Source organism: Dermacentor variabilis, chromosome 10 (assembly GCF_050947875.1).
Source record: "Dermacentor variabilis isolate Ectoservices chromosome 10, ASM5094787v1, whole genome shotgun sequence".
NCBI lineage: Eukaryota > Metazoa > Arthropoda > Arachnida > Ixodida > Ixodidae > Dermacentor > Dermacentor variabilis.
The window spans coordinates 5,818,235-5,837,519 of record NC_134577.1 but is presented as its reverse complement, the minus strand read 5'-3'; the positions used below and the strand labels follow the sequence as shown (position 1 = coordinate 5,837,519).

The 19,285-nt window shown below is 46.5% G+C and overlaps 1 protein-coding gene and 1 long non-coding RNA gene across 4 annotated transcripts in view; one reads left to right on the top strand and one right to left on the bottom strand.

Moving 5' to 3' along the window:
• Positions 1-19,285, bottom strand: part of LOC142559771 (adenosine deaminase-like) — a 100,760-nt gene that overhangs the window by 22,414 nt on the left and 59,061 nt on the right. For all 3 annotated transcript variants that reach the window (XM_075671410.1, XM_075671409.1, XM_075671411.1), the window contains 3 exons: positions 12,513-12,772; positions 10,641-10,807; positions 976-1,217 (listed from right to left, as the gene is read on the bottom strand). In XM_075671410.1, coding sequence (XP_075527525.1) covers positions 976-1,217; positions 10,641-10,807; positions 12,513-12,772 — 669 coding nt within the window. The remainder of the gene's footprint in view (positions 1-975; positions 1,218-10,640; positions 10,808-12,512; positions 12,773-19,285) is intronic.
• On the top strand, positions 6,085-11,618 carry LOC142559779 (uncharacterized). The gene is made up of 3 exons (XR_012823248.1): positions 6,085-6,368; positions 9,417-9,494; positions 11,020-11,618. It is a non-coding gene; the product is annotated as an uncharacterized LOC142559779 (long non-coding RNA).

Below are 19,285 nucleotides of genomic sequence, written 5' to 3'. Positions count from 1 at the left end.
CTCATTTCTCTGTTCTTTCAAAGACGCTTTCTCTGGCCCATATATGTCATTATCACAGGGACCAAGATAGTTGTAACGAAAATGTATCTAGATGTTAAACCTCTATAAGAAATTTTTTCCTTCGATATTTCCTCCGACATTTTCATGTGAATCCGCTCCAGCCTCCGCAGCCGAGGCACTCATAATGATCGCAATTTATTGCAGCTGAAAACCTCACTGGCAATGAAATATGCTGAATGAGTTTCGTTCCCTGTCATCAATAATGTCCCAGAAGATGGGCCTTGCACGTTACAGAACTCCTGATGGCCGAAATTCATCTAGACCTTCCCGGAGATACGTCGCATCTCATATCCCGCAACATCATTTGGTACCTCAAACCTCATAGTTATTTTTAATGCGCCTCTTGGCGAATAATGACGCCCAGACAATACAGCCTTGCATCGTTGCCTTCCGTGCTGATTTTTCTCGTACAAATGCAGCTATTTTCATGCTGACTCATCGTTATGCAATTTTTGTGAGATGTTGTGGTGCTTGAGTACTCGAGTACTGTTTGATTTTCTGAGTAAGAGTGACAATAACTTTATTAGAGTGTACTGAGGAACTCGATTGGGGGGAACCGAAGGCTCCCCGATCAAGTTGGTGGCTCGATTTTTAATGCCGTTTTTGCAAATGGTCCACGGTGCACGTACGGAACAGCATGTGACCTATATAAATTTCGATCCTTCAATACATTTAGTGGTTTGAAAGTGAATGCGTTTTCTTGTTTTGTCTTTCTTGTGGTGTCTTAACTCTTTGTTCTCCTTTCGAAAGATGAAACTCAGCTACGTGAGCCTACCTTTATTCAGCATTGCATAACAACGTAATTTTGCAAATTATGTTGTCTGTACTGTACTGTCCGAAAGACGAGAATAATGTTTTACCATACCATACCATATACTATGCTGTGCACAAAACAAGAGAAACACTGAAATATACCTGAGCACGGGGTGGGCACTGTTGGGGTCGACCGCCCCAGTGAGCATGCTGCTGGTCAGGCAACACTCGAAGTGGACGTCCGCGGCCAGCGCCTGCCGGTAGGCGAGCCCTCCGTCGAGGACGGCGCGGTAGCCGTGGCCGATCCGCTCGGCGCGAAGCTCTTGCACGGCCCTCAGCACGGCGGCTGGGGGACCGGCCTCGCCCGCGTGAGCCGTTCGGTGGACGCCCCACGAGGCGGCGCGCTGCACCGTTCACAAGACGCGCGCGGCATCAGTCCCCGTCTTATGCGCCCGCATGCCTGAACTTGTTTCGTATACCGCGTTAGATGGGCCTGTGCCCTAAGGGGCGTCAATAAAAGGCCGTTAGGTGTGCCTAGGAGCCTCCTTTAAGAAAGTCAACCAGACAGACAGACGGACACACAGAGACAGACAGACAGACAGACAGACAGACAGAGACAGACAGATGCATGCTATTTTTGCATTCATCTTATCAAGTAAATTGAACGTAAAATGCACTTCCTTCTCACACCCTTTCTTCTACACCATTCCCCCAACGCCGAGTAGCAGGTGAGAACATTGATTCAGGCCGACTTCGCATCTTTTCTATCATAATAAATACCTCTCTCTTTTTCTCTCTCCTTCTCACACTAACGGATCTGTCATCATTGTCTACCGATCCTCCAGCGTCCTATTCCTCACTTGTGCCTTTTGCATAATCTCCCTTTGGCTGCTTTTGAGTCTTAATGCTTCATAGATATCTCTGCTTGCCTCTTTCAATGTTAGCTGTTCTACTATATCCAGTAATTTGGAACATCGAGTTTAGTTCTCATATACCGCCACCACATGCCACTTGAACACATTTCTCCCTTCATTAGTAGATATTGCATTGCTTCGATCTCTCCTCTACGGAGGCCGCTCTCTCAACTTGATTATTTCGATAAAAACACGTTTCACATCATCAGTTCGCGACGCTTCCATATACGCTTATGCCTTGAGCGAACATTTTGCGCTTCAGCGCAAGCTTGGGCTTTTTAAGAGTTCGAGGTCATTTATTGTTGCTAGCGCCAATAATCAGTCCTCTTGTCTATTTACGACCGCTAGTTGCCGCCGCAGTAATCTTAAAGCGCTCTCAAAGAAATGTTTAAAGAAAGAGAAAGCTGGGAGTATTTGAACTTCGAACCAACCGACTGCCAGTCGAAGACTGCTGGTTTCAGCGGCATTAATTGTTCTACCACTGTTAATCACTTCAAGCCTCCATCTTCCTGTGAACCTCTTTCTTGTCTGGATCTGTCTCTAATGTAGTGCCCGCTTTAGGCTAAGGAATAAGAAAAACTACTGGAAAAATAGTAAATTAGGCTTTCGTTTATTTGACATCGATCTGCTGTTGCAGATGGATGTACTAGTTGGTGAAACAGAGGACCCCGGGGCTTATGTAAGCTGACGACATAGCGCTACTACTGACAATGCCGATGATTTAGAGAGACTTTCGAATACGTGCTGCAATGAGGCGACACGTCTCTGCTCTAATTCTAGCACCATGAAATTGAGAATAGTGGTCTTTAATGAAAAGGTAAGTAATAAATTCGCAATAACTCAATAGCAAGGGATACCCACAATGAAGCAAACAATATAAAAACCTGCCTGCATGCACAAACGAAAGAAAGACCTCACGCACTCGCCAAGGAAAGCTGAGGATGACTGAGAGGCTGAATGTTGCAATACACTGAAATGGAGCACTTTTAGAGATTTATAAATACGACAAGCGAGGAATCCGAAGATCTATAGGGTAACGCAAACGATACTGCCTTGCCGAGGCGTGAGCTTGCTGCCGGCCTCGGGAACATACAGGAGCACATATTCGTGACAGGGTGAGACGGAGGTGACCCAGCCTATAATATACGGAATACGAAGGTCTCCATCCACCCAGACCCGTAAGGAGCGTCTACCTTCTGGAAGCGCTGTGGTTTAAAGCTGAGGGGATCGACAGCTGGCCTAGAGCTGAAAATCACCGAGAGACGACCGGAATATTGGTGTAAAATAATAGTAAAGAAATTAGGATGAGATTGACATATCTATATGTAACCTCAAGAAATAATCACATCATAAGAAGCCGACAAATACTCCAAGAGCAACACAGGGGAGATTACTTGCACTGACTGATTCCAACTAAAGAAGTTATAAATTAATGGCAATGAAAGTGGATGAAAAAACAACTTGATACAGGTGGGGAACGATCCCACGTCTTCGCATTACACGTGCGATGCTCTACCAATTGAGCTACCGCTACCATCATGCCCCAACTAGCCCAAGAGCTTGCGCTAAGGCTAAAGATAACCAAGTTAGGCTACAATCTGAGCATGTTTAATATAGCCCCCTCGAACCGCGTCAACCAAGCATATTTTGAAATAATGTGTGTCGTCCATATTCGAGATTCTGAAATATTTGAACGTATTTTAAAATTAAACTCCGATTCCGCACGGGCGTATGGACTGAATAAATTGTGGGTGACGGGCCCGTCCCTTACAAAAATGACTTTAGACTGTCTATAGAAAGTCTATAGACTTTTCATAGACGACCTTTCCTTTCTATAGATTTGGACTTTTGTTGATATAAAGTCTATAGACTGTCTATAGACGAAAGTCGATAAAGTTTCTATTTCTTTTTGTCTATTCGCAGTCTATAGACGGTCTATAGAAAAAAGTCGATAAGGTGTTTGTTTCCTTTTTGTCTGCTTCCCCTCTATAGAATGCGTACAGACGAAAGTCGACACAGTCTCTATCTATTTTTGTCCATACTTTGTCTTTAGACTTTCTATAGACGAAAGTCGATAGGGTTTCTATTTCTTTTTGTCTATTCGCAGTCTATAGACGGTCTATAGAAAAAAGTCGATAAGGTGTTTGTTTCCTTTTTGTCTGCTTCCCCTCTATAGAATGCCTACAGACGAAAGTCGACACAGTCTCTATCTATTTTTGTCCATACTTTGTCTTTAGACTTTCTATAGACGAAAGTCGATAGGGTTTCTATTTATTTTTGTCTATTCGCAGTCTATAGACGGTCTATAGAAAAAAGTCGATAAGGTGTTTGTTTCCTTTTTATCTGCTTCCCCTCTATAGAATACCTACAGACGAAAGTGGATACAGTCTCTATCTATTTTTGTCCATACTTTGTCTATAGACTTTCTATAGACGAAAGTCGATAGGGTTTCTATTTCTTTTTGTCTACTCTCAGTCTATAGACGGTCTATAGAAAAAAGTCGATAAGGTGTTTGTGTCTTTTTTGCCTACTTCCCCTTTATGGACTACCTATAGACGAAAGTGGATACAGTCTCTATCTATTTTTGTCCATACTTTGTCTATAGACTTTCTATAGACGAAAGTCGATAAGGTTTCTATTTATTTTTGTCTACTCGCTGTCTATAGACGGTCTATAGAAAAAGTCGATAAGGTGTTTGTTTCTTTTTGTCTATTTCCCCTCTATGGACTACTTTTAGACGAACGTCGATACAGTGTCTATTTATTTTTGTCCATATACTTTGTATATAGACTTTCTGTAGACGAAAGTCGATAAGATTTCTATTTCTTTTTGTCTACTCGCAGTCTATAGACGGTCTATAGAAAAAATTCGATAGGGAGTTTGTTTCTTCTTTGTCTACTTCCCCTCTATATGGGCTACCTGTAGACGAAAGCCGATACAGTTTCTATTTATTTTTGTCCATACTTTGTCTGTTGACTCTCTATATTATGGACAATAGTCGACAAGGTTTCTATTTTTTTCTCTCCTCCTGGTGTATTGAATGTCTATAGAAGAAAGTCGATAATATGTAATTCCGATTTCCCATACCCCCCGCCCTCTGCGAACGCGATGATATGGCACTGGTTCATGCACGACGGCACCGCAACCCCGGCGCGGTGGGCAAACCGTGCAGACTGCTAGTCTGCGTTCGGTGCAGCTGCACCGAACGAGGATCGCGGCGGAGCAGGCACCGTCCGAGACACCAAGGTCTTCCAGGCACCCGAAGGCCCTAAACCTGGCTGCTTCCCGGACGTACACTTCGCCAAGACCAGGTGGTGAAGGTCAGATGGTGAAGGTGTGGCAAAGGGGGTGAATAAGTGGCGAAAGCCCGCAGACCAGGTGGTGAATTCACCACCTCTGAGTTGTCGTGGTCTTGCATGTCTATAGATTAACAATAGACAAACATCGTTAATCTGGGCCCAACCCGTGTACGCTGTAACCAAGCGCAGGTACCGGTGGATAATACATAGCTGCATTTGATATAAGCCACTAAAGTTGTATACTGCTGAGATTGCTATAGAGCCTATTTGTAGACTTTAGTATACACATAGTGTATACCTCCGCATTTGTTGACCACATATGATCTACGTAGTCACTCTCGGCAATCCCAAGACAGTCTTCACAGTTGTCGCATCACTTTTGCGGCAGTAGAATAACGGAAGCAAAACGCCGATCCAATTGTTAAAATATATGTTATGAACGCCAGCTTCAGATACAAGTGGATTCGAAACAGGCATCAAGCTAACAGCAAAGACACTCGTAATGTTTGTAGCTGACAACGCGGACTTTGTGAATGTGCCATGAACCGATGTCGCGCATGTGGTGTTCGCGTTGTGTGTCGTCCGATTCTCGGATACTTTTCACATTGTCTTCATATCTCGGCTGCGTCACTAACATCGGGCGACTTTTGTTGCCTAATATTCTGCACTATAAACTCATCAACGTTTCTCATTCACTTAAAATAGGTGCCAAATTCTCTGAGCCCACCCAGTATTTCGCCGGCGGTATGCCTGCGCAGCCACGCATATGAGTACCTCAATGCTGTACTGATTGCTTTGACCTATCATCGGAACAGAAAATTAGCACTAACATACGTGCGGGCATCACATTTAGCGGTACGCTGGAAGATATGCTACAAATACGCTGTATTACTCATCGACGCTGACAATAATGCGTCTAAAACGTCTGAAGGGCACCGTAACGGCTTTTACAAACAGCGCATTCATGTTAGCGTTCCACTCTGATGCGATAGCCCACAGCGTTTGTCTTACAACCTGCCAGCGCATATCCTTCATCCACGAAAAAAATGCATAACGGAAAAGAAAAGCCACCCGTTCCGGCGCGCATGGCGCATCAGAGAGAGAGAAAGAGACAAAGAAAAAAATGAAGGAGGAAAAGGCGCTCACACTCCTCCGAGCGCGCACGCCCTCCGCGCGGAGCTCCTGCGCATGCTCGGAGTTCTTGCGCATGCGCGGCGGTGCGCCGTCTCAACGAGCGCGCCAGGCACGTAAACGGTTGTGCCGGTGTGCGGTGTCTCCCTGAACGTTGGTGTCTGTGTATGCGTGTCTTCTTTGTGGCATCACAAGTCAACTACATTGAATGGTAAGCTTTATCAAAGACGTTTTGCGTCAATACCTCATGATTATGTGAGCGCATTTCGTAGCGCGAACCGGCTGCACATAGCGCAGGCGACTCGGGTATAGTGTCGGTTTGTCGTTGACATGGTTTGATAACGCGCTCCTGTTCTCGCTTCTACTATACGGAATGTTTTACGGCGAGCGATCGCTCGTGCTTGTTGATTTTATCATTATAGCTTAGGTGCGTAAAAAAGGAAGTACACCATGTTTTAACTTGATACTGAGCTACCACTAAGCGGATTGTGTGTGTTGGGCAGCCAGTGTGGTAGATCTCATTTAGTGGCGCTTGATCCGGCCGCGATGAATGCTGCACCGTATGTGTAGCGAAATTCTCGTGACACGCTTTACGCATATATCTCGAAATTGTGTTAGCATCAAGAATTTTCAAACAGACAGGCATAGTTGAATAACTGCTAGCGTACTAGGATGAAAGGCCGTGTTTGCGGGGCATGCATCAGCAGTGTGTGCGCTGCCGTTTTCGCATAGTTTAAAAGTAGCAGTATATTTAAGGTTCCTGGCAACCAATCTAAATAATTTTGGGAAGTTACAGCAAGCAAAACACGAGACTTGAAGAAATATCTAGTAGAAATCTCTAGATTCACCCAATCTATTTATATGCAACCACAAACGCTTTTGGAGCATGAAACCTGCGATAAGCTTAGTCACTTGCAGCTCCGCAACTTAGCCTAAAAAATTAGAGAACAATAATTTAGTCGCTCCGGGAACACCTTTACACGTTTCAAACTGAAGGCATTGCGTTTGACGGTAGTTGGAAGATTTGTTTTTTGTCTCTTTTTTTAAACAATTTAGCAGCAGAAGTTATCTTTCGAGCTATATGAAAAGCGTTAAGCGGCTTCCGATGCTTCGGCGTTCTGTAGTTTACGTGCTCTTAATCACAAGGCAGCTGCTGGCGCAGATTCGCATTGTGCTAATCGTGCATGGTATGAAGCCATTGTCGTGCGTAATAAGTGTTCCGGTTTTCATTACTGTTGCATGTAGCGCCGTCGTCTTGGACAGACTGCATACAATATGCGCTGTACAAAAGAAAAAGAGCCAGATTATCAATTTGGTGGTCTTTTCTAAGTAGATAACGCACAGATTATTCAAATAATTCAGTGGGCATTGCATTTGTTCTACCCTTATCAACACACCTAAGAGATCGTAACATGTTTTAGTTGATAAGTAACCTGATCAGTACGCCCCCATTCATGTGCATTCTACTGAAAGTGTGGCAAATGTATTCATCTCGAAGTATGAGAAAAGAGACATTGCAGACTGTTCTAAGCGGAAGTAAATTGCAAATCTTAACGTGATTGTTCAAAACTGCAGTCAGTATGCTGAGCATGTTCGTTCGGCACGGGCATATTGTATTAACACCTGAAAAATGTGCACAGTCCAGCCAGGTATCTTTGTTTCAACAAGTATTATTATAGGAATCGTTTGGGATTCTCGCATTTCTTTTATTTTTATAAGTACACTGTGTGTCACATGAACCTGTCCTAAAGCGAAACGTACCGTTGCTGGCACCGGCGACCATTACGGTTGTCTAACTGCTTATCATACTGTAGTACAACGAAACATCATAATGGTACTGATTAATATTCCCATGTAGTCTTTAGTCAGAGGTAAACAAAGTTAACTAGAGGCATAAGTGATGAGAGCAAATTATATTGAAAACTACTACTGAAGCGTAAAAATAACTAATTGTATAACTCATTGTATAGTTTTTCCTCACATTGTTGCATTTGCTTTACGTGTGTCCCTGTGTCTTCCGTGCTGTACTCGTGTGGCCATCAATTACGAACTTGCCGAAGCCCTTGTCAGCTTTATTAATCAAGGGATTCAAGTCAGTTGAATCTAACACTGCATGTCAAGTGACTGACGTGTTATTCGTTTTATCTAAATATTATGGACTGGCAGTACTTGGCAAGCATTAAACCACAATATTTCTTTTATTGCACTTAAGCTGCAGGCGTCATAGATTGCCAGAAAATTTTCATGAGAACAACCAGGGAAGGCTTGGAAAAAGATCGGGAAATTTTAAAATGGCCACATAGGTATGCTGTCTTGTTATATGTCATACAAAGTTTCCAGAGAATCTCTGAGTTAAATATATTTTTAAAACGTTTCACCTGATAAAAATTGAAGGAAATTGGTTCCATTTATTGAAAAATAAAAGAAAGTCAAGCTTACTGACAAGGCATTTCTTACTCAATATGTGTTTTTTTTTGCGTTAACTAAACGTCCTGAACCTCGATAGCCTAGAAAAAATTTTCATCTTTCAAAGCACCTTAAATAATTTACTGTAATAGAATTCATTCGAACTATACTATCAGTTCTGTTTCCTAGGAGGTGCATATCTGTCGTGCCATGACACAAAGTGCTCGTGTGGTATTTCGGGTGCTCATGTGGTATACCTAACTTGGAAACCTGTTAGCACGCCCAAGAGGCCTCATTACCTGTAACAAATTAAGTGACCATATCGATACAATCAGCCCATCTGCCTTCCGTTGAAGTTATGGCCAATCACCCATTCATTTAAAAGTATGAGAAAGACATTTAAATGTGTATTAAGCAAAATAAATTACAATCTTAGGCATGATACTGTGAATATTCCAGTCACGTCTTCTGAAAATATCCCTCTGCACGGGCATACTTAACTACCAGCCAAAAAAAATGTACAGACAGCCCAACTGGGTAACGTTTCAGCAATAAATATAGAGACCATTTGGGATAAGTACAATAATGCATCATATATGAACGTGTCATAAAAGGGAACATACTGTTGCTGGAACGAGCAGCAGTTGTGACTGTTTAATTGTTCACCATACCATGCAATAAAACATTGTATAAAGGTGCTGATTTGTATTGACAAGCAGCCATTAGTCATAGTTAAACCGCATTAAGTATTGACTTCGATGGTTTGAGCAAATATATTAAGCTGCTTAATGAACACACAAAGAATATACACTTGTTATTTTTGCCTCATATTGCTGCATCTACTTATTTGCAGCATACACCTGCAGCACCTTTGGGACTAATGACACAAAGGTCAAGCCCAGCCTGGCGACCATGCTTGCCAAGGAGTAGTGTAAATATTTAATCTGTTTCCATAATAGCATACGACATGAATTTAAGGAATTCATCTATTATATCGAGCAATAAAAACGGTGAATGCATTGCTGGCGCATTTGTTTTATTTTTCGCACTGCATGATTCAGCACTATATAAATTCTTTCTGTTTGTGCAACATATATGAAAGTACAGCTGGTTCAGAAGCATTATTAATCTACTAACGGTAATGCATAAGTGCAGATGAAAAGGAACAGGTGCACATGCATAAATACATTCAAAACTTTTTGCTACCGCATGTAAACAAAAATGTAAACTAACTTGTAGATAGCCGCTATGGAGTTATGGCCTTATACACTCTTTGTAGACTTGTCTATAAGATGTCTGTGTATATAGAGTGCCTATAGATTAAAAAAAATTCATATTTGTTAACAAATGTCTGCAGAATGTCATAGAAAAAAAGTGCATCGGACTATAAAGGTGTGTTTTCGTAGACTGAAGTCTATAGAATGTCTATAGACTATCTATATACATTTGTATATAGACATTCCATAGACTTCAGTCTACAAAAGTAGAACTGTATATATAGTTCTACTTTTGTAGACTGAAGTGTATAAAATGTCTACGGACAAATCTCATCTGTAGACATTCTATAGACTTCAGTCTACAAAAGTAGAACTGTAAGCCTATACACTTGTCCATAGACAGTCTATAGACTCAGACTTCTTATAGACTAGTCTATAAAAAGTGTATGGCCATAAGTCTATAGACAGTCTATAGACAATCTATAGACTCACTTTTTATAGACTAGTCTATAAAAAGTATGGCCATAAGTCTATAGACTGTCTATAGACAGTCTATAGACTCAGACTTTTTATAGACTAGTCTATAAAAAGTGTATGGCCATAAGTCTATAGACTGTCTATAGACTAGTCTAAAGAAATGTCTATAGACAGTCTATAGACTCAGACTTTTTATAGACTAGTCTATAAAAAGTGTATGGCCATAAATCTATAGACTGTCTATAGACTAGTCTAAAGAAATGTCTATAGACAGTCTATAGACTTCATAGACAAATGTCTATAGACTGTCTATGGACTTTCTATAAAAATTTTTGTAAGGGGTAACACTCATTGCAGAACGAAGACGTATGGTCCGTGCGCACCTGAAATGCTTGCACGATGCGCGGATCGGTGACCTCCTCTCCGTACTCGATCGAGGGCGCAGCCCGTCGGTCCTCGGCTCGCTGTGCGACCACGCCGCAGACGTCGATGCCGACCACACCCCGGTCGCTGTACTCGCGGCAGAGGTCCAGCACCTCGGGCGCCCACTCTGCGAGCCGCAGCGCACTATCAACTTTCGATGTGGGCGCGATGAAAAAACGCTCATTACATTTAGGCGCACGTTCAAGAGCAAAAAATTATTCCCGAATCCCCCCACTACGGCGTGCCTCATAAGCAGATCGTAGTTTTGGCACGTAAAGCAAAAAGGAGAGAAAGAAAGTTAATTTCCTTCTTTTTGTTTTTACACGGCCTCCTACGAAGGGATGCCTCGTTGCTGCTCCGACTGCGAGTTGGCTGCTACTGGACGGCAGCCCGCCGGCACCGCCTTGGGAAAGCCACCTCGCCAGCCTGTGCCTCCTGTGGTGAACCAGAGACTCTGGAGCACCTCCTGCTGGCCTGCCCTGCTCACCTGCAGCACCGCGGTCGACTTCTGCAAGAGTTCCACCGCCTGGGGCTCCCATGTTCACGACAGGAAGATATCCTCTTCCCCTGTCGTAATCAGCTACCAGCCTTCCTAAGTGTCGTCGAGTACCTCGACTCGTCGGGGCTCTCGGCGAGACTATAGGACATTTCTACAAAGACGGATGGCCTAACGGCCATCCCACCACCTCGGGCTTCCCGATTGGCCACTACTTCGCTTCTATCTCTACGACCCTCTACCTTTCTCCCTTCTACCCTCTCTCTCTTTTAACCCCATCCCCTCCACCCTGCTGGCGCTGAGCCGTGCTCCCACATGGGTTGCAGAAAATAGCGCTAGCCTTTCCTCCTTCCCCACAATAACCACTTCTCTCTTCTCTCTACCGTCGCTGTTGCGCTCTCAGGATGACTGGCTGCAGATGGCTTCTGGTTTGCCTGCCATTATTTCGGTGCCGAAATGTGTCTGCAGCTGCTTTTACACAGACTGTATATAGCATGCCGCATCCACGAAAAACGAGAACAATGATGGTTCACACCGAACACGAGAAGCCGAGCCGAGCGAATTGATGCACCTAACGCGGCTTTAGGTGCACCTGCTGGCTGGGCGATTATATATATATATATATATATATATATATATATATATAGAGAGAGAGAGAGAGAGAGATGGCCGCCGTTGCGTGCGTCTCCCGTCCGATCGCCGATGATGCGGGTGCGCTTCGAGCGGCCTCGCGAAGGCAACGGTTGTCCGCTACTTTCTGATGACTTGTGAACCAAGGTGCATTCCGCGTACGAGACGCTAGCAGATGCGACGTGCTGCCTTCGCATTCGAGTAAATACAGCTCATACGACTAGATATTAATCGTGTTCAGCCCGAAATTCGATAAAAAGTGGTAAGAGCGGGGCTGGCTTTCTTCCATTCCTCAAGACTTGGTTGTGGAGCACGATTCATAGAGAAAGAACCTCGAGGTATATTCGCAAGATGTTTGCGAATACAGCAGGGCATCCACTTTTACACCTTCACGTTTCTTACATTTTAATGAAACAATAGATTGCCTCACATGTATGCAAATACAGTACTTGGACTGCATTTGTGGAGCTGCCTGTTTGCTTGTGCACTGTGAATGTCCATTACCTATTTCGAATTAAGCTATATATGGTATTTGAGCAAGCCCACAAACTTGTTCCTAAATGCTAATATACACGTGCCAGATAAGGTCGGTGCTGTGGAGATGACAGCAGACGCTGTCATCGCTACAGGACGTCAGCTTTACGAGACAACGTATTCTGGGCGACAACTGAACGCGACACTTTCGTAGCGAAACAACGCAGCTGACCGGGCGTTCCGCGCAGGCACGTGAGTATGAGCCGGAGCTTGATGCCGGTTTCCTGCTCGGCGCGGCGCAGGCCCGTCAGCGCGGCGTCCACAACGTCCCTGCCGCTGACCGCCGAGGCCGGCGAGCCGCCAAGCGGGAGAACGGTGCTGGACGCGGCCAGCAGCTGCGGCGGAAGGCGCATCTCGCTGTAGAGCACGCGCTCGCGTGCCTGGTCCAAGCCTGCCTCGTACGCGACGCGCTCCAGGGCATCGCGGTCGCCCCTGCGGGAAAGGGCGCCAAGCAACGATCCATTTGCACAAACATATACGCCAGAGGATTTCTCGCGCATTCGATTACATTAAATTTCTTTTACTCAATGTGAAGAAGCATAATGTTAGTATCAGTACGATAAACACCGTTGTAAATGGTGTTGGGGTTAAATATCCCGGCGGCTGGGTCGATTCTTTCTTCGCTTTTCACCCTATGTGGTTTCATAGACATAACAGTACACTTGGAAGGCTGCGTTAACTGATCCATGAAAATTTTGTGTGCGAGTTCCGCAAAAGATTTGTTTAGGAAATGTCGCTATACGTTGTGGAGAGAATGTAATTTCCGGAGAGAATGTAATTGAATTGAAAAAAACGTTTACCGTACAAGGGTTGTGGAAGCAGGTGGATGGGTCCCTATATCAGGGCTCGACTGGCCTCAGCAGCCCGCCGCGCTTGGTCGAGGAGTGCCTCTTGGGCCTCGTTTTCCTCGCTGGCGAGCCAGGTCTCCCAACGATCCGTTCCGAATTTTTGCGCCGGAATGCGAGGTGCAATAATTTTGGGTGGCCTGACTCGCATTCCCACGTAATGTGGACGAGAGTTGGCTGGCCTCCGCACCACGGGCAAGTGGCCACGTATGCGGCGGTGTGGATGGCATGTTTTGACCGAGTGTGCGCGTGTGTATTCGTCTGCAGGCGGCGCCACTCGTATGCTTGCCTTTTCGCTTTCCGGTTATTTGCTTTAAATCAGGGGCACAACCAGGAGCCGCTGGCAACCAAAGGTCAGTGGGACGCCTCCCAGTAGGCGCTCAAAGGAAGGCTACGAATGAAGCTGCGCAGGGTGATATGGGCTGAACTAGTTTTGAAGTGAGGGATATCTCAAAGTAAGATTAACTATGAAGAACGACTGGGGAATATGGAAGAAAGTAAATTGGCTGGTAGAGTGTTGAGGTATTTGTACAGAAAAAACATTGATTCACAGTGGAGGAAGGAAGGAAGGAAGGAAAAAGTGGAGAAGGAAAGGCAGGGAAGTTAACCAGTTTAGCTCAACCGGTTTGCTACCCTACACATGGGAGCGGGATGGGGGGATGAAAGGTGGGGAAGGGAGAGACAGAGCACATAACACAGCACACACATCGTCAGTTAGAGTTCCTCAGTCTTGCGTGGTACGTGAAATCACTGTCACAGCCGCTTGTCCAATCCCGTCTCTTTCAAAAACCGAAGTACTCCTTTCGTCGCCTTCAGCTGCGATGTCTTCTGTCGGCGATATGTGAAAATCGTTTCAAGTGAGAATGGTATATTGTTAAGGTGCGCTAGAACAGACGCCAGGGACTTTCGCTGAATATTTATATTCAGGACAGTCGCACAGAATGTGTTCTAGCATCTCCTCGCACAGACAGGCATTGCAGAGAGCGTTGTCGGCCATTCCAATGCGAAATGAGTAAGATTTGTGAATGCCACCCCTAGACATAAGCGATAAAGTAGAGTGGCCTCTCCTCGGCGGAGACCAGTTCGCATACAGAAATACATCAAAGAGGGCAGGTGGTATTGACGATTGCTCCGGTTGGTCTGGCTGTTTGGCGTGCACCATAGAGAGAGCGTTATCTCCTGGGCAAGCACTCGAAGTCTGCTAGCTGCGTCGGACCGGGAAAGTGGTATGGCCTCTTCCTGTGTGTCTTCAATAGCTGCCCGAGCGGTATTATCGGTGTCTTCGTTGCTTATGACGCCGCAGTGACTTGGCAGCCACTGAAACGTCACGTGGTGTCCTTTCTCCTGTGATATATGGACTAGGCATCTAATATCGAATAAGATCTGTTCGTATGGCCCGCGACGCAGAACTGTTAGCATAGATTGTAGGGCTGCCTTTGAGTCACAAAAGATTGACCATTGTCGAGGTGGTTCCCGATTGGCGAAACAGAGTGCAGCGCGAAGAGCAGCTAGTTCCGCAGTAGTCGATGTCATTGGGTGGTCAGTCCTAAAGCTGATGGTAATAGCTCTTGCTGGGACAACCACAGCACCAGACGAACACTGGATGTTTGTGTAACCATCAGTATAAATATGTACACTGTCCGCATGCCTCTCGTGCAGAAGAAACAGAGACAGTTGTTTCAGCACAGGCGACGACAGTTCAGACTTTTTCCCGATTCCTGGTACATCGAGATGTACTGTGGGGCTGATGAGACACCAGGGGGGTATCGATGGTTTAGATGCAGCGGTGTAGCCCGACGGAAGTTTGTCGTTGTACTTCTCGATAATTTTAAAGAATGATGCTTGGTGCCTGCCTTAAGGTAGTGTTGCAAGGTGGTGATAAGGGACACGTGCAAAATATCTGATGTACGTTCTCAGGGCTTCCACCGTAATGTGAGTGCGCATTGGATGGTCTCGAGCAATCGCAATAGTTGCCTCTGTTGACGTGCATCTGGGCAAACCAAGGCAAACTCCGAGTGCTTGAGCTTGTGCTGCCTGCAGAGCACGAATATTTGTCTTGCAGGTGTTGTTCAGTACAGGTAGACTATATCTTTTAAAAAATGAGAAAGAGGGCTCTGTAGAGTTTCAGCATTGCGTCTATGACATCGCCCACGTCTTTCCTGTCAAGTATTTAAACAACTGCGAATTTGCTGTCAGGCGCCGTTTCATGTAGGCCACGTGCGGGCTCCAACAGAGGTCTCGGTCAATAATTACACTAATAAATCTGTGGGCCCTGACATATGAAATGGTCCGCCCATTTATTGAGATGACATAAGGCGTCATCGATTTCCGAGTAAATGCCACTAGTGCGCATTTTTCTGGTGGTATGCTGAGACCTTGTCTACACAAGTAGCTCGCAGTCAAAGTTGCCGCTCTTTGAAGCCGCGCACGTATCTGAGGACGTGTAACTGCCGAAGTCCAGACACAGATGTCGTCTGCGTATATTAAAAGCTTGATGGTAGTTGGCAAGTATACAGCAAGTCCAACAAGAGCGAGGTTGAATAGCGTCGGCTGAGAGCAACACCTTAGGGAACGCCCCCGCTGGTATAGCGTCGCGTATACAGTTGGGCCATCGTCAGTTAACACATAGAATGATCTTGCAGATAGGTAACTTGCGATCCACAAAAAGAATCGACCACCTAGGCCAACCGTCGCAAGAGCGTCGAGAATGGCCTCATATAATGCGTTATCGTATGCGCCTTTCACATCTAAGAATAAACGCTTACGGGACTTTTCGTGCTGGACATATGAAACGAGATCAACTACATCGTCGATGGAAGAGCGGTCACGTCGGAAACCAGCCATGGAATTGGGATAAATCTTGTAGTGTTCAAGGTACCATTCCAGGCGGCCAAGGATCATCCGTTCCATTATCTTTCCTACACAGCTGGCCAGCGCTATTGGGCGGTAAGAGGTGAGCTCTAGTGGGGATTCGCCCTGCTTCGTGAGTGGCACCAGGCGGTTTATTTTCCATTCGTTAGGGACATTTCCCTCCTGCCACGAGGAGTTGTAAAGACTCAACAATTCTATACGTGCGGATTCTCCGAGGTAGCACAAGGCTCAGTACGATATACTATCTGTACCCGGAGATGAAGAGCGCCTGCAGACAGAGGCGCCTCGAGCTCCTCCATTGTAAAAGGAAGGTCGATGAGGCAATCACGGGAATGGGGGACGTCGCCTTGAGCTGGAGGATCTAGACAAGTTGCGTGGTCTGCGATCCGCGCACAAAAGTCTTCTGCGAAATCGATGTTTTGCCGCCCTTGAAAAAGCGCGACCGCCTTGAATGGAAAGCGCTGTTCCGGCAGGCAACACAGGCCTTGCACCATTTTCCAAATGTGAGAGAGCGGCTTGCGGGGGTCTAGTATCTGGCAAAACGTTGTCCAACGTTCCGACGCTAACTTATCCATACGACGCTGAATCTTCTTTTGCATCCTCCTGGCTGCACTAAGGTCATAGATTGATTTTGTACGCCGACATCGACGTTCCGCCCGGCGACGAAGTGCGCGAAGTCGCTCTAACTCCTTGTCGAAGTCGTTTTGCGTGGAAGAGATCGTCATCATGGGAGTGACGTTTTGCATCGTATATTTAATTGTTTGCTCTAACCCAGAGGGCAGGCCCTCGCGGCAGGCATCCTCCATATCAGATTTGAAGTTGGCCCATTGAATCGTCCGAATAGTATTCCGTAGACCGGATATAGACGACAAGCCTTTGATGATTAGATAAGTGGGAATGGGACCACTCCCATGTGTCTCAATATCTGGAAACCACTTCACATATCTGGAGAGAGAGTTGGAGACGAAAGCAAGGTCGAGACAGCTGCCGTATGTCACGCCTCGAAGAAAGGTGGGGCTGCCATCGTTCAGGAGAGCAAGGCCATAGTTGTAGGCGGTGATTGCTAATCTTCGTCGTTTTGCATTTGCCCTTGTACTTCCCCATGCTGGATGGTGTGCATTGAAATCTCCAATTGCCGCAGAGAGCTCTCCCCTTGTTAGTTACGAGCACTCTCGTGAGGCATTACTCATCGCATCGCCATTAGAAGAGCGCCAGGAGCGCCTTGCGCGTGGCGATAGAGCGCGTATCTCCAGTGCACGCGCATACGGCAGCGCCCGAGTCTCCCGTCCAATGAGAAGCCACGGCATGGCTCCTAGCCTTCGGGGCGCGTGAAAAGGGTGTTCGGCGTGGAGACGCGGTTGACTGTGGAATAGGCTCCTGTTAACTCTTCCTTTAAATTGTGTGAATGCTTAGTATTGAGTTTCCGGGCACAAGTTCGCCCACAATAAACCAGCTTCCTTAGTGTGTTTCACTGAAGAGTGCTACATTTCTGGCGGAGGTGCAGGGTACGATTGGAAGTCCCCAGTTCGTAAGAGAACGGAGCCCCGACACTCGGCGATTGGAATCCAGGGAACTGACTCCAGTACATAAGCGCACAAGCCGCCGCATCCGAGGAGACCCGTCCGAGTTCGGACCGCTTCCTGTTGCTGCAGCAGTGCAGGCGACAGTTACCAGCGACGGTGCAACCATGACCAGCCCAGTGGCATCGTCCCAGCTCATTGTGTACCCACCACGCAGGCCCGAGTCCTACCACGGCAATACGTTCGAAGATGTGGAAGACTGGTTAGAGCACTTCGAGCGAGTGGCAGATTTCAACGACTGGGACGAGGCACGGAAGTTTCGCAACGTGTACTTCGCGTTGGAAGAGTCAGCGAGGACATGGTACGTCAATCATGAAGCGGCGCTATCTTCGTGGGAAAAACTTCGGCGACAGTTGTTTGCCGCGTATGCCAGCACCGATCGGCGAGAGAAGGTAGAGCACTCTACAAGCCAGACACCAGCGCGCTAACGAGAGTGTCGGCATGAATATCGACGACATGTCCCGTCTCTTCAAGCACGCTGATCCGAACATGACCGAAGAGAAGAAATCACGCCAACTAATGCGTGGCGTTAAGCAGGAGCTGTTTGCAGGACTCGTCCGCAACCCACCACATGGTGTTGCCGAGTTTCGCACCAAAGCCACGACTACAGAGACGGCGCTGCAGCAGCGTGCCCATCACTGCAATCGTGATGTCACCAGCGCACCAGCCGATCTCCTGTCAGCAGGCCCAGACAGTAACACGGAAGCGCTAGAACTGGTGCGATCAATCGTAAAGGAGAAACTTCGAAAGCTGCAGCTACCGGAAGCCACGCCGACAGTTTCTACTCTCGTCATTCTAGATGAAGTTCGCCACGCCATCCTGCCGCCAGGACGTGAGGAACCGCCTGTGCATCACGAACCACCACCGGTACGTCGCGTGCCGATGTACGCTGATGTGTTATGCCAACTGACCGGGCACAGTGCTCCATTCGCGACCCCCAGCAGCCGACTCCGTGCAGTGGACCCCTTCTAGCAGAGCTGAGGCCACGAAAAAGCGACGTGTGGCGTGCACCCGACCGGACGCCACTTTGTTTCCACTGCGGAGAAGCTGGACACCTTTGCAGAATGCGCCCATATCGCAGAGCAGGTCTTCGCGGCTGTACGATAAATGCACCTTGTCCCCGTAATGGTGAAAGACTCATCGAAATTCAGTACTACTTGACAGACAACAGGAGCCTATTCCACAGTCAACCGCGTCTCCAGGCCGAACACCCTTTTCACGCGCCCGGAAGGCCAGGAGCCACGCCGTGGCTTCTCATTGGACGGGAGGCTCGGGTGCCGCCGTGTGCGCGTGCACTGGAGAGACGCGCTGTATCGCCATGCGCGAGGCTATGCTGGCGCTCTTCTAATGGCGATGCGATGAGTAATGCCTCACGAGAGTGCTCGTAACTAGCATGTGGAGAGCTCTCCGCGGCACTATGATGACCCATGGGGCGGGACAAACACTCAAGATATCCGGTAATTTTTTAGTATCAAAATTGCTTGAAGGCGATATATACACGCCTATGAGAGTAAACAAGAGTTTGTTCTTTTTAACTGTGATGCATATATATTGATTGTCGTCGTGGGGCGCAACTGGTTGCAAAACATAGGTAAGTTCACAACGAACAAAAACGATAATTTTGCTGCATGCACCATTTGTTGAAGAGA